The sequence below is a fragment of the Chlamydotis macqueenii genome, chromosome Z (genome assembly GCF_036417535.1).
Source record: "Chlamydotis macqueenii isolate bChlMac1 chromosome Z, bChlMac1.mat, whole genome shotgun sequence".
NCBI classification, from domain to species: Eukaryota; Metazoa; Chordata; class Aves; order Otidiformes; family Otididae; genus Chlamydotis; species Chlamydotis macqueenii.
In genome coordinates this window covers 24,085,090-24,097,943 of record NC_141593.1, presented here as the reverse complement: position 1 = coordinate 24,097,943, position 12,854 = coordinate 24,085,090, and the positions used below count along the sequence as shown (strand labels likewise).

Below are 12,854 nucleotides of genomic sequence, written 5' to 3'. Positions count from 1 at the left end.
TGTGATGCTGCTTAGAAAGTCATGGTCTTCCTTTAAATAGGCAAAACTGTTAAATGCAATACGAATAGCTCCGCAGTTTCTGTGCTCTTCCACCTCTGACGTAAGAAGCACTGCACAAGCATTCTATGCAACATGAAAAAGCCAGAGGGCTATTTCTACAGCTAACAGCGTAGCCTTGATCTACATCTAACACGTGCAAGCAGCTGCAGTTGAACAAAAACCACTAACAGGCCGGTCTGTGGTGAGATGATCCACAAGGGGAAAAAACATGGTAAATTCTCAGTGCTGATTTCTCATACCAGTGTCCACAGGGCAGAGCCTGGCCACATCCCTTACAGCTCTTTGCTTCTTTGACAGAAGTTTAAGCTTAACTGCCTATATCCCTGCCTTTCTGCAGTCATTGCTCAGTCCCTGGGGCTTACCTGCCTGCAGCTTTGCATTCCCACAGAGCCTGGCAGCTCTGCTCACAGTTTCTGCATCCAGTAAGTGACAATCTGCTTTTCAGACAAGACACAGAGATGGCACACAAGGCTCAAATGTGATAACCCTGAGCAGCATGCCGGCAATAGCTTCATCAAATTCACAGCCTGCCAGTTACCAAGTTTTTCTTTTACAGCAGTCTTAAGAAAAATGCTGAAGGAAGAGAAATGGGTTTTCAGTTGCCTGTGGACAGCACAAAGCAGCATCGGGGCACATGGTTTTGTTTTCTGAAGAGTCCTTGGGGGGGGAAGGAGGAGGGTGCTGGATGGGCTGCATGGAACCAGGCCCAAAGTGTCTTGCCAGTGAATAAATCATGGCGGAGAGCATAGCCTGGAGCTTACAAGGGGCTGGAAAGGGGAGCCAAGCGCCTTATCCCTGGCATTCACTTATACTCACAGTGCCCAGGAACACAAGACCAGCTCCCAGTACAATCTACAGATTTATGTATAAAAGATGCTCTCTGGATTGATTAACTAGTATAATTCTCAGGTTTCCTGAATTTGATTCAGTTATTCTTACACTTGACTCATTCAAATATTACTTCTGTATTTCATCTGTATTGTGTGACTTTCTAAGCCATTTAATGCTGTAAATGAAGGATGTAAGCTTTTGTAGTTCTAGAAGTGCAAAGCTCAGTTTTGTGTTGTATAATTTTATGTCAGCATAATCTGATAAAGCAAAAATTATCTCCTATTTACAGTTTGCCCTGAGATGTATCTCGCAGGACAGTAAATATTAATGAGAGAGATTTCTTTTTCTTGTTTTTGCTCTTATCCCAGTATCTTTGAAGGCAATCTTCAAGAGAAAGAACAGAACAAAAATACAGTGCTCTGTCTGAAGTAAAGTTCTGCAATGAATCCTTTCAGTTCCTCATGCTGATGTACAGTAAATGAGAGTTTTAACTCACAGCCAATGTACCTGTGGAATTACTGCTGTTTGTTCCTCCTGGTGGAAGGAATAAATTCATTTTGAAAACATTACAAGCTGTTTTCCACTGTGCTCCTCTACAGGCTTGCAGAGCTCAGGCTTGCTGTGTTCCAGATTTAACCCTCTCTGAGCACAGCTGCACTGCTAGAAGTCCAGCTTCTGCTGTATGCATACTCCTGCTCCTACATCTTAATTAGCTCTATCCCACTTCTTTAAATCAGTATGATAATATTTCATAACTACATTTTCCCTTTTGTTAGTTGTTGCCAGCTCTCAGTTACCATTCCTCTTAGGATTCCTTAAAACAGAGCTCTGAAAGAATGCTACACAATGCTGCCAGACGCCTAGGAATGACAACAGAAAAGTATTTAAATTACTTTTTTATCCAGAAACATCATCTAAAATTCTTTGGTATGTCTGTCAGCAGAGAACATTTTCCATTCCTTCTCTGAAGGCAATTTGCCCACATAACATTTTATTATCAATCCCTAATTACCTGCTTTCAAAAAGAAGCCTTAAGAAATACAGAATTTAGATGAGTTTTAGATTTTATTGGGATTAATAGACTAAAATATATCTCTTGAAAACAACACAGACAACCTATTAAACATCAGCCCTTCTATATTCAAATAATGTAAAAGCAACTCCTTTCTCCTAAAGCACCAAAGCAAAAACATTACAGCGTACTGTGAAATATCAATATAAATATAGCAGACTGCACTGCTGTGCAACGACATTTCTGAAGACAGTTCAGTAATGCTTTTTCTATAAGAGAATCCTGGTTTTATTTCTACCCTAAGAACTCTTCCCCTTTTAAGGGCCTGGACCCGCAACAAGCAATTGCTCCTCGTGGTTTTCATACACCACAGCAGTGCTGCCAGGCCGACATCGTGGAAAAAAACCAGACCGGTCTATCATTGTGGGCATTTGTATGTCACGTTATATGCTGGGGTCAGATCTGAGTAAAACCTTTTTCATTCCATCCTTGTAAGCAAGCCCCGAGACAGGGGTTAGGCAGATGGTTGTTTAGCTAAGTGAAGGCTAGTTAGTTTTGACAGTCTCCTGTGCAGCTGTTGTTGTATCATATTAAACAACAGCATATACTAACAACGCCGATTTCCATTGCAAAGCCTGAAACTATCATCTCATTTCCTAGTAAAATAGCAAAAAAGCTTTTAAATGCTGCTGAAAAAACAGGAAATTAAGCAGCTGTGATCAATGAGGTGGCACTGCAACAAGCTCCCATGGAGCAACACAACTGAGCAACAACATTTTAAAAGAGGAAGAGAAAATGGGTGAAGGCGAGGAGGGATGAGCCTCGCACAACACCTCACAGGCGGCGCAGGCGGGTTGCTTCCTCAGTGGCAGCGATCCTGATCATTCTCATCTGCACGGCCACAGGCGATTAACACTCAGCCCAAGGTCACTGCACCAGCCAGCCAAAATAACCCTGCCGGTACTGTTCATATTTCCAAACGTGTCAATATGCTACCTGAGTACCTGAACAATTTCATGTGTAAAATATTTGTACAAATGTACCAGGCTAGCTTAACCCAAGAGGGCTTTCATATACACAAACTTTCCCTGACAAACCCCTACCCAGCAGGAAAACTACCAGCTTGCCATTTGCATGCTTCTGACTGCTTCATCTGCCAACAGACAACCGAAACAATGGCCTCTTACTCAGCAGCTGTGTAACAGACACCTTCATTGCTGTGAAATGATTCAGTAATCCCATTTTAACCATATGAGACCTAATGAGGTGGGCTCAGGCCAGCTGATGTGGTGGTCTCAGCACTCCACACTTGGCTGTAGGAAAAGGATGAGGGCTATAGGAAAAGGATGAATGTTGAGATGCTGAAGGGAGCGCCGGGCCCTAGACCTGCCTTTGCAGCTGCTCTCCATCCCCCTGGATGACTGCCAGACCCACCTAATGCAAGCAGCTGACCAGAGGCCAAAAAGTTTTTGCCCAAAAATAAAGGGGAGACTGCAAGCCCTAGTGCCTTGGAGAAGGCCTCTGGCCCACTTGGAAATGTTACACAACACAGAAAAGAAAAATTGATAACATTAAGAAGATTGATGCTCAAAAAAGCCTGCCTGGACACCACACGCAATGCACGTTCCCACAAGCAGAGGGGATTTGTGAGAAGCTGGATGCGTGCTGTTGAGGGTGGGGAGGGCTGCCCGCACGCAATGCACCAAGGCAAGGTCCATACCTGCAGTCACTGCAGAGGACTGCAGCCAGATACAGATTTCAGTGTACCTGGGATATCCTAAACTGAGGCAGGAGAATGAATTGTTTAAAACTATAACCAGGTGATGGGTCAAAGCCTATTTTTTCCCCTTTAAAATTGTCTCAGGGCCATATAAGGGCAGTTACCAGAAGAAAAAGCAGTTCCCTAACCCACTGCCTTCCCCAAGCTGAGGAAGATGGTAAGATCCCTACTCTTTTCAACAGTAAATTTATACCATTTGCTCATGCATCTTTTCCCATTAATTAAGCAAATTGAAGATGCTCATTCATAACCAAACATTTACAAACATATGTTCACTTCCGATGTCATTACTGATGTTGGGGTGTGGAAATAGGGACAGGAATTAAGTGCAGGAGGGTACTGGTGGGAGACTCAACTATTACATATATTTTGCTACCCACAGAAAAAGCCAAAAAGAAGTCAGTTTATAAGCTTAATGTGTGTGCTTTGGCAGAATGACATCATATGGGGGATTCAGTGTTTGGTTTTTTTTATACTGGTGCGATCTAACTGCTTGGGCTTTTCTGCAACAAAGCATGAACCTGCAGACTCCTGATCTGGGGAGAGGACAGGGCAAATTCCCTATTAGCCTTCAGGAATTTTTATGTATGTGGTGAGAGTCCCCATTAGTTGGGAGGGAAGGAAATGCGGAGACTCCAAGTAAGATCAGAGCCAAGCCGTGAAATGACACTGCTGCCTCTTTGCTGGCCGTCAGCCATGTGGAGTCGTGTCATCCCACCACAGGGGCTCCCATGTGGCAGATGCTAACCCTGCAATTAAGTCAAGATAAAAGCACCTTACAGGGGAAAGGCCAAATGTTTACAAGTGTTCAGCAATGCAGAAGTAACCAAAAACCTCTCCGCTCGTAGGGCCGCTGCTAAGGCACAGCCACAAGGGCTGGCCACCTCTCACATTTTACCTTAAAAGCCAATGGAGCACTGAGTGTTTTTAATCTAGGATGTCCCAATAAGAGGCTTGAAGCTGCTAAATGAGAAACTCAATTGTGGATTGTAAATTCAGGAGGCTCCTGAGTCAAGGAAAGAAATACCAGGCTGTGTCTATTATTTCATCCATGAAAGAAGGAGAGGAGAAGACTTGGCACGTTTTACACCGCTCACCATAAACTTTTCAAGTGCTGCTCAACCAGTGAGTGCCATGCCCTCCAAACCATCAATCACTTACGCTGAATCAGCAGAAATGGGAATGAAAACTACTGCCTTCACCACAGCTCCATACGGGAGGCCGAAGCAACAACCTGTCTTGGCTTAAGCAAAGAGGTAAAAGGGCCAGAGGCCATCTTTTTCATGGCATAATGTTTCCTCAGTACTGATCCTGCAGCACAAAGAAGACCTTAGGGGTGCAGGAGGAGGAGCTGCAGACAAACTGAAGCTCAGTGAGAAGGAATAGGTGAAGGGGGATGCAGAGGGGAGAATTTTGGGTGGCTTCATGGGTTGTACAGCTGCAGAGTGTAAGTCATTTGTGTTAGGGAAGGAAGCAAAACTCAAAACCACCCATGTCCTTCACCACCACACCAGGTACACCCAAGACAGGAGCTAAGCGTAAGTTAGCCCTCTGTCTTGAAAGAGCCACTTTTGTCTTTTTTTCTTGCATTTGAGTGAAAATACAGCATTTGTTGAGTTTAAATATTCTCATGTTTGCATTCTACACACAAACAGCAGCATAGGTCTTGGCTCTGAGGCCTGGAAGCAAAAATCTGATGGAAAGGGAAGCCCACTACCCTCCCACCATCCCCCTGGCTTCTCGGGGGCAGCCAGCGCTCTCACCCTGCATCGCCAGGGCAGGGGTATGCAGAAGTTCTTGGTGCCTCACCTACACCACTAGAGGTGAGGGACCTCGGGGTGCACATGTGCCACAGTAAATCATTTCTCAGTGGGCAGCATGAGAGTCTCACACTGAGCATCGTTTGATCGAAGAGATTTATGCTTACCAAGAAAATCAGCTGCCAAACTTGATCAATCACTGAAAATTTTTTTTTTTTAATTTATTTTTCCATTCTATTTACAATCTGCTCGGTGTTTGCTGGTTCCCACATGCCCACCTTGGTAGCGCAGGAGATGAGTCGACCACCAAATCTAACGAAACACTGAAATCTTCACTTTATTTCTTTAAAGGTACTAATACTGTCCCTCGGGCTCAATAGCAATTTAGCACTTGAACTCAATTTTCCTTCCCTGGCATATTCCAACACCGCGGTCCCCTTCACTTGAACTTTCAGAAGCCAAGTGTGTATTCGATGTCGTGCTGGCATTTGGCCATATAGGTTACAGGAAGCACTACACCGCAGACAGCAGAAGCCGTTCAGACGGTCAGGATTTCCATTAGAAATCCCCCCTCCCGCTTTTTTTCTTTTTTCCCACCCCAAGAATTCAGAATTCTGGCATCAGAAAAGAACTCCGAGCTGAATCCAAGAGGAAATATGTTTTTTGAAAAATGCATGCTCTGCGTTTTAGAAAGACAAACAAGAAGCTTCCTTGCCTTGGAGGGCAAAACCACTCTCGCTCTGCTCTCCTACTGCCTGAGCTCCCCAGCCGAGCACCCGCTTCCGTCGCCCACAGGCAGTAACATGAGCTCACAAGGTGCTTTACTCCTCGCTCGCCAGCTTGGCCCTTTCTCAGACAAAGTAAAGCTTTTTTACAGTGTGCTGCTGCTGCCTACAGCTGAATATCCTAAACTCCTCTGCAACTATCATAACCTTCCGCATCATGCTCTGAGCATCTAAGAGCTCTTGCAGCCTCATGCCCTCTCCACAGCAGCTTGCTTCTCCTTCAGTGTTTCTCCCCTCTCCGAGAAAAGTCCTGGCTGACCTCCTGCTTCCTCCTCAGCTTCCTCCTCCACAACTCCCAACAGCCTCCTTACCTTCCAGCAGCCAGGAGCACGCAGCCGCATGGCCCCAAGCACCGCAAGCCCACCCAGCGTACTTCATACACCCCCACAAGCAGCTCCAGATCCTCTTCCCCTTCAGGTGGTTCCCATCATGCTCTGCTCAGGTCATCTCCCTCATCACTCAGCCTCCCAAATGGAAATGATGACCAATAAGTATAACATGCTGAACTATTCCTCAGTGCAAGAGATGTAAAACAGACTCTTCTAGCAGCAAAGACAGACTGTTACAGACACAGCTGGCTTCAAATTTGGTTTCACCTCTCCATTTCAGAAAATTGCGGAGACATTTCCTTGCATTGTTGCACTGCTGCAACTAAATTATAGTGTAGGTGCTGCAGTCATTTCAGATGGAGGAACCCCCCAAGATACCACAGCAGTGACATGAACAGTAACAGAAGGGAAAAAATAACAAATCATAGACAGGACAGAAGAATGAATGCAAGAGACCTTGTGAGATACCTAAAAAGAGGAAGTACTGTGGAAGAGACTTCACTGCTTGGGACTGAGCAGGACAAGCGCCAGGGGAAAAACACAGCCTCCCAGAACAAAGCAGAGGTATAAGAGGACATGCTGGGCAGGAATAAAGTAGGGTGAATTGTCAAGGAAACCTCAGCGCTGGGTGATGAGAGGAGAACACTAAAGTAGGGCCCTCTAAAGGAAGAAGCCAAGTCATCCCCAGCAATGCTGGAGGAGAAACCACTGGCGTGAGGGAGGGAAGCCCAAACCTGCAGGTTCCGGCTTGATCTGAGCACAAGCAGACAGACTCCAACAAAGTGGCCAGGAGAACCTAATGTGTCTAGCCCACCTGCCGTGGCCTTTGAAGACACAAACCTCTGCTTTGTCTGACTGGGCATACATCTGTTAAAGGTGTAACTGCCAGTGGCCCTGCCTGCTAAGCCACATGACAGCAAAATGCAGCCATGCATTCACCTAACTAAACCAGAGACACCCCTCACTGCACGGCTGGGACCCAGCTGGTCTCCTGACTGATGCAACCCAATTTTTACATGCCTTCTTTTTTTTTTTTATGCTTCTGTCAGAAACCTGTTTAGTCAAGCCTCGCTTGAGCTAGGAGACAGTGGACCATGAACAGAGAAAGCGGTGAGAAGAGGGTGACCCAGGAGATGCCTCCCACCTGAAGCCATCAGCACTCTGGAGACACTTTAGAGAAGAGGAGCTATTTTATCCCCCTTTGGTAAAATTTGGCAATGCTGCCCCGCTCCAGCACAGCAATGGAGGAGTAACAGAAACTCAACTCCCAAAACCAGTCGCCCTCCTGACACACCAGCACCCTTTCCCCTTCACTCTCCCCAGAGCCTTCCCAGGCACATGATGGCGTAGCTCCCCACAAGGAAACACAGGGGCCTGCTCAAATTTTGTGGCTGAGAGAATACATGTGCTGCTAATTTAGCTTCTGCCTTGTGGCATATGGTCAGGTTGTGGCGGGTGGGTTGTGCCTGATGGGCAGGTCAGGCAGCCGCTGGCTGTGGGGAAGGGGCCACATCTGCCCAGCCATGATGCTGAGCGCCAGCTCTGCCCAGCTGTGCCCTCAGAGGTTAAAAAAAAAACAACAAACCAACAACAATAAAAGTTGTTGACGATGAACTTTATAAAGGAAACTATATCAGAGACAGAAGCTGAACCTGTTTTAGGCTCTGTTGTAAGCTCCCGCCCATCCACTTTTGAGGCCAAGTTATGTTCAGATTATATTACTTAGCACCAGAGCAAAGTACCCAAGCTCAAATAAGGCTTGTAAACACATATGCAGCTATCCTATATACAAACCAAGGCATGTCAATAGGGGATCACCAGTTGTTTACTTCCTATAACTAGATGACTACTGTGAAAATTTACTTTGAATTGGTTCTTATCAGCCACCATATAATAACATGCTGCCTCTTCTAGCCTCTGAATTTCAAGTGATTCAGACTGTAAAAATAGAATACTTTCCCCAAAAAGACATTCAAATGAAACGCTGCCTAGTCTTCTTGCTGCTGAGTAGTAATTATCTAGTCCATTCTTTGCACTTCCTATTGCAGAGAAAAGGTGGTTTTCCAGATGAAACGATCCTCAAACACCTTCAAAAACAGGGCCACTGAGTACTGTTTCTACAGCTCCAGAATGAAAGGCACTGCAGTGTGAAAGGTCTTGCTCCGTAACAAAGGAATTCCAGGAGTTTACACAACAGCCATATTTTCTTCATTTATGGCTTTGTATTTCTAATTTTCTGCCACAAAAGAAAGACCCTCTACGGATCAGATATGTGTATGACTCCTTCCCACTGACGTAAATGAGAGTTTCCAGATTTGTCCAAGGGTCATAACAGAAGAGATGTTACTTTTTGTTCTGTAATTTCACCATAGGCATCATCCAGGTCACAACCGTTGTTAGCCTGATAGATATATCCGGTGTCTGTTATTGTTTTTTCATGATGAATTCCTGGAATAAATTAACTTGTTGTATGTTTTCAATTGTATTAAATCTCCAGTGCAAAGATATAGAGATTTTAAATGAGATTAAGTCTAGAAGATCCTGAGTTCCTGTAGATGAGTCTACCATGGGTGCATCTCATCTTTGAAAATGAGATGTTTGACATACTTGCAAATATTGGCTGATACAGGCTGATAAACAAAATGATTTTGCAAATTCTTCTCCTACACTTATTAAAAACATAATTGTTCACATTTGAAAGAATTATCTCACACTTCAGACAATTAAGGCAGGGTTGTCTTTTGTTCTCTGGTCAGGGCACTAGTCTGGCTATCATAATCCCTGTACGGATTAACCATGCCGACAACCATCCTTCTTGAACAACTTGCTAAAGCATTTTTCAGAACTCAGAAACTGAGAAGGTTGAAATTAACAGCTGGGATAAGTCATAAGGAAAATAATTTCAACTAAATAAACAGATGCTGTAATGCTACTGGCACAAAAGTAGCAGTAGACCAAATAAAACTAATCTTGAGAAAACGAGTTGCTAGCCACAAGACGCCTGGCTGCAAATACTGGCAGGCATACTTCTCATAGCAATGGTTTCAGTAATGTGACCTTTCTATTACCAGGTTTCATGCTGTGTCATTTATCTGAATTACAAAAAGGGAAGTGCTCCTATACTTAGTACAGCTCAGAAAGGACTAATCTATCCTCTAACATGTAAGAAATGCTTTGTCAACCATATTGTTCAATTCCTGAGGCCCCAAGTCCCATTACAGGTACAGCTGATTAAATAATAAAACATAAAATTGCCTTTGCATGTATTTTCTCACAAATACATGGTTTCCAGAACAGTATTCTAAGATACAAGAACCTAATTCCTGCTAATCTTGATATTAGACTAGATATTTTGAGATGGTATCAGAGTTGAAAAGAAGTAATCTCCTGAAAAAGATGTTTCATGGATTATTTATGAAGTAAAGGGTAAGAAAGCAAGAAGCTAAAACCTTCCCCTGGCGTAACCTGCGCTGCAGAGCTGCTCCCTTGTCTCACTGGTTCTGGCAAATACTGTAAACTAAGAGACACTACAGCAAAACCTGTAATTTTTATCTAAAGGACATTAATCTGCTAATTGTATGCCATCATGTGAACAGAAGCATCTTGAGCCAACTTAGGGATCGAATTCTGTCCCAGAAGCACGAACCTTACATTGCGGGGGATGTAAAATAAGCAGTACACTTTTATACCGAAGATTCCTGGAGGATGGTGACAGTCACCATGCCAGTGCTTCAAGGACCCAGCATCACCTGCTCCCTGGCCCATACTGCTGTCTCTACAGGATGCAGAATGCAGCAAATGCAGTTTTTGCCACACATTTGCCCATGTGTGTTTAGATTAAGATTAATTTAGGTCTCAACTAAGCAAATTAAACCAGCCAGCTTCCTAAAGGTTTGAACACCTATCATTACACCTCCTGTCTAGGTGGAGCCACCACAGATGTGTTTGGCCACCTCAGTAGAAGTGAGGAGGGGAGAAGCCAGATTCACATTTTGAGCAAATAATTTAAAACTCCTAATTTTTGTTGTAACAAAACCATTTTATGAATTGAAAACATCTGCTTAAGAGCACCACCAAGAGGGAAAAAAGGAGGTGGCCCTGTGCCTTCCCTCCCTCCTTGTGGGTCTCTGAGGGCTGCCAGAGGTAGGGCAGAAAACCACTCTCCTCCAGCCGACCACATGCACACAGCACGAAAGATGAAAACCTGCGTATGGGACAGGTTCTCCCCACAGCTCACTGGCAAGTACAGAAAGCCAAATACTTCTCTAACGAGGGTTGTCCAGTGTTGGTTTGCTAAGAGTCATTTAATCTCTGTAAAATCCACGGGTTTAAGCAGAAACACCAAATCTGTAGAACCAATTAATCTTTTCAGGCAAAGCGTAGCTGATACTTGCACAGTGAAAAGATAAGCTCACTGGGCTGTGTAACTGTGGCTGAACAACAAGCTGGCTTAGGAAGGGTTTATTGTAAGGTATTGCTTGTCAAGCTCACAGCCTTGAAGGAGGCTGCTTAGCATGAAATGCTGGAGAACTGAGTGTGTGACTTTTCTTATCCCTGGGGTGGTATTTGCTCTCACCACAGTCACAAAGCCTCTGAGACACTCAGAGAACTGCCTTCGGTCCACGGAAAAATTACTAACGTAGCGAGAGGGAGATAGACTGCCTTAACGTGAGTATTAACTTTGCTCTCTGCTGGTAACAAAGGAAAGAAGTTTTTGTTACTGAAGGAAATTCAAACAGAGGGAAAAAACTGAACAGCAAACAAAAGCAACACTGGTCAGTTCATTTTGGCACACATCAGGCTGCAGTTCTGCTGCCAATGTCAATGTATTACATGCTGTGTAGCTATAAATTTCAGTTGTATTGGAATAAACACCAGCAAATAGAACTGCTTTGGGTCTGCCTAATGCAGTTTCTCTGTAGACAGACAGAATCACTGTATTTCTTCAGCTGAACTGAGGAATCTCAATTAAACTTAAAATCTTTAGTTGCTCTCATAGTACACGTACCTGCAATCCCTTGTAGCAGCCCACAGACATTAAAAATGCTTTTCTTCATAATACTCTGCACACACATAGTAAAGACAGACACAAATGCCACGGCACAGAGGATCATGATTCCCACGGCTAGGAAAATAGCGGTTGCCTGCCAGAACCCACTGGCAATTTCACTGAAGTTTTCGGCGTAAGGACCACAAAGCGTGTCTCGTCTAGAAAGCTGCAAGTGGGAGATTCTGGTGCAGCGGCCATAGATGCCTAGTGTTGGACGGTAAGGCTCCTGCGACTCCCCCGTTCTGTTGTCCACATCCTCAGAGCCTGAAGGCTTTGCTTTGCCGATCAGCCAGTCCGCGCTCATGAAAGCGATGAGCTCTGCGAAAGCCACCACAATACTCAGGAGAGTCCATAGCATTGAGCGACACGTTACAATGACATGACACATATTGATGTCCAATGCTTGTGATCAGTGCAGCTGACAGTCTTAAAATCCAGGCACAAGGGGGAAAAAATTAAATTAAGAAAGAAAAAAAGGACCCTAAGAAAATCACTGTGGCTGCTCTGCCTGCTCTTTCAGCTCTCTCACAAAGGCCAAGATGAAATTTCTCAGGAGAAAAAGTGAACAGCCTCAAGTTTTGCAAGCAGTGCAGTCATTTGTTCTCTCCGTTTAGTTCCTCCTTTTTTCTTTCTGGGATGCTGAGCTCTGAAGTATGCTTTTCTTTCTTAATATTCATACTGGCACATGACGCTGCAGACTGGCGGGGGAGACCGCAAGGACTGCCCACTGTTTGACATCACACACCTACAAGAAAAAAAGAGACAACACATCAGCAGTGAGAAAAAAAATCTTCCTTTCCACCCCCTCAGTGAGCCAAGATCTTGCACAGATCCACATCAACATGCAAAAGCTCTAACAAGGACCATCAAACAGAGTCTGTAGGAAACCTCCTGAGTTTGTCCCAGGGGAGCAATTAATCTCCCGTTCCTGTACTTACGATATCTGTTCTGCCCCATCCCATTGCGAGTGTTTGTCAAGTACTTCGCAAGCAAAGGTCTTAGTAACACAGTGGTCCCACCCACTCCTCCTACCACGCCCCCATCATCTTCTGGTCAAAATTACTAAGGTTGCTGGCAGTCACCCAGCAAAATGTTCGTACACATTTAAGCAGTTTCACAGACGTGCAGCTCCTGCCTTCAGTTTCGGAAGGCAGCACGGTGCGCCTTCAGGAAGGAAGCCAGGCACAGCTCTATGTGCCATGGGCACCTGGGTGCGAGGGGCAAAAAAGGAACCTTGTCCCAACCTT

General features: G+C 44.6%; 1 protein-coding gene across 2 annotated transcripts in view; it reads right to left on the bottom strand.

The window, feature by feature from the left end:
* The window catches only part of LHFPL2 (LHFPL tetraspan subfamily member 2), a 59,320-nt gene that overhangs the window by 4,161 nt on the left and 42,305 nt on the right, over positions 1-12,854 (bottom strand). The window contains exons 1-2 of one of the 2 annotated variants that reach the window (XM_086771172.1): positions 12,546-12,575; positions 11,566-12,352 (exon numbers count right to left, since the gene is read on the bottom strand). In XM_086771172.1, the coding sequence (XP_086627298.1) occupies positions 11,566-11,995 (430 nt within the window). In that variant the 5' untranslated portion in view covers positions 11,996-12,352; positions 12,546-12,575. Of the gene's footprint in view, positions 1-11,565; positions 12,353-12,545; positions 12,576-12,854 lie in introns of those variants that run through there. The other variant, XM_010129829.2, reaches the window with a different exon arrangement.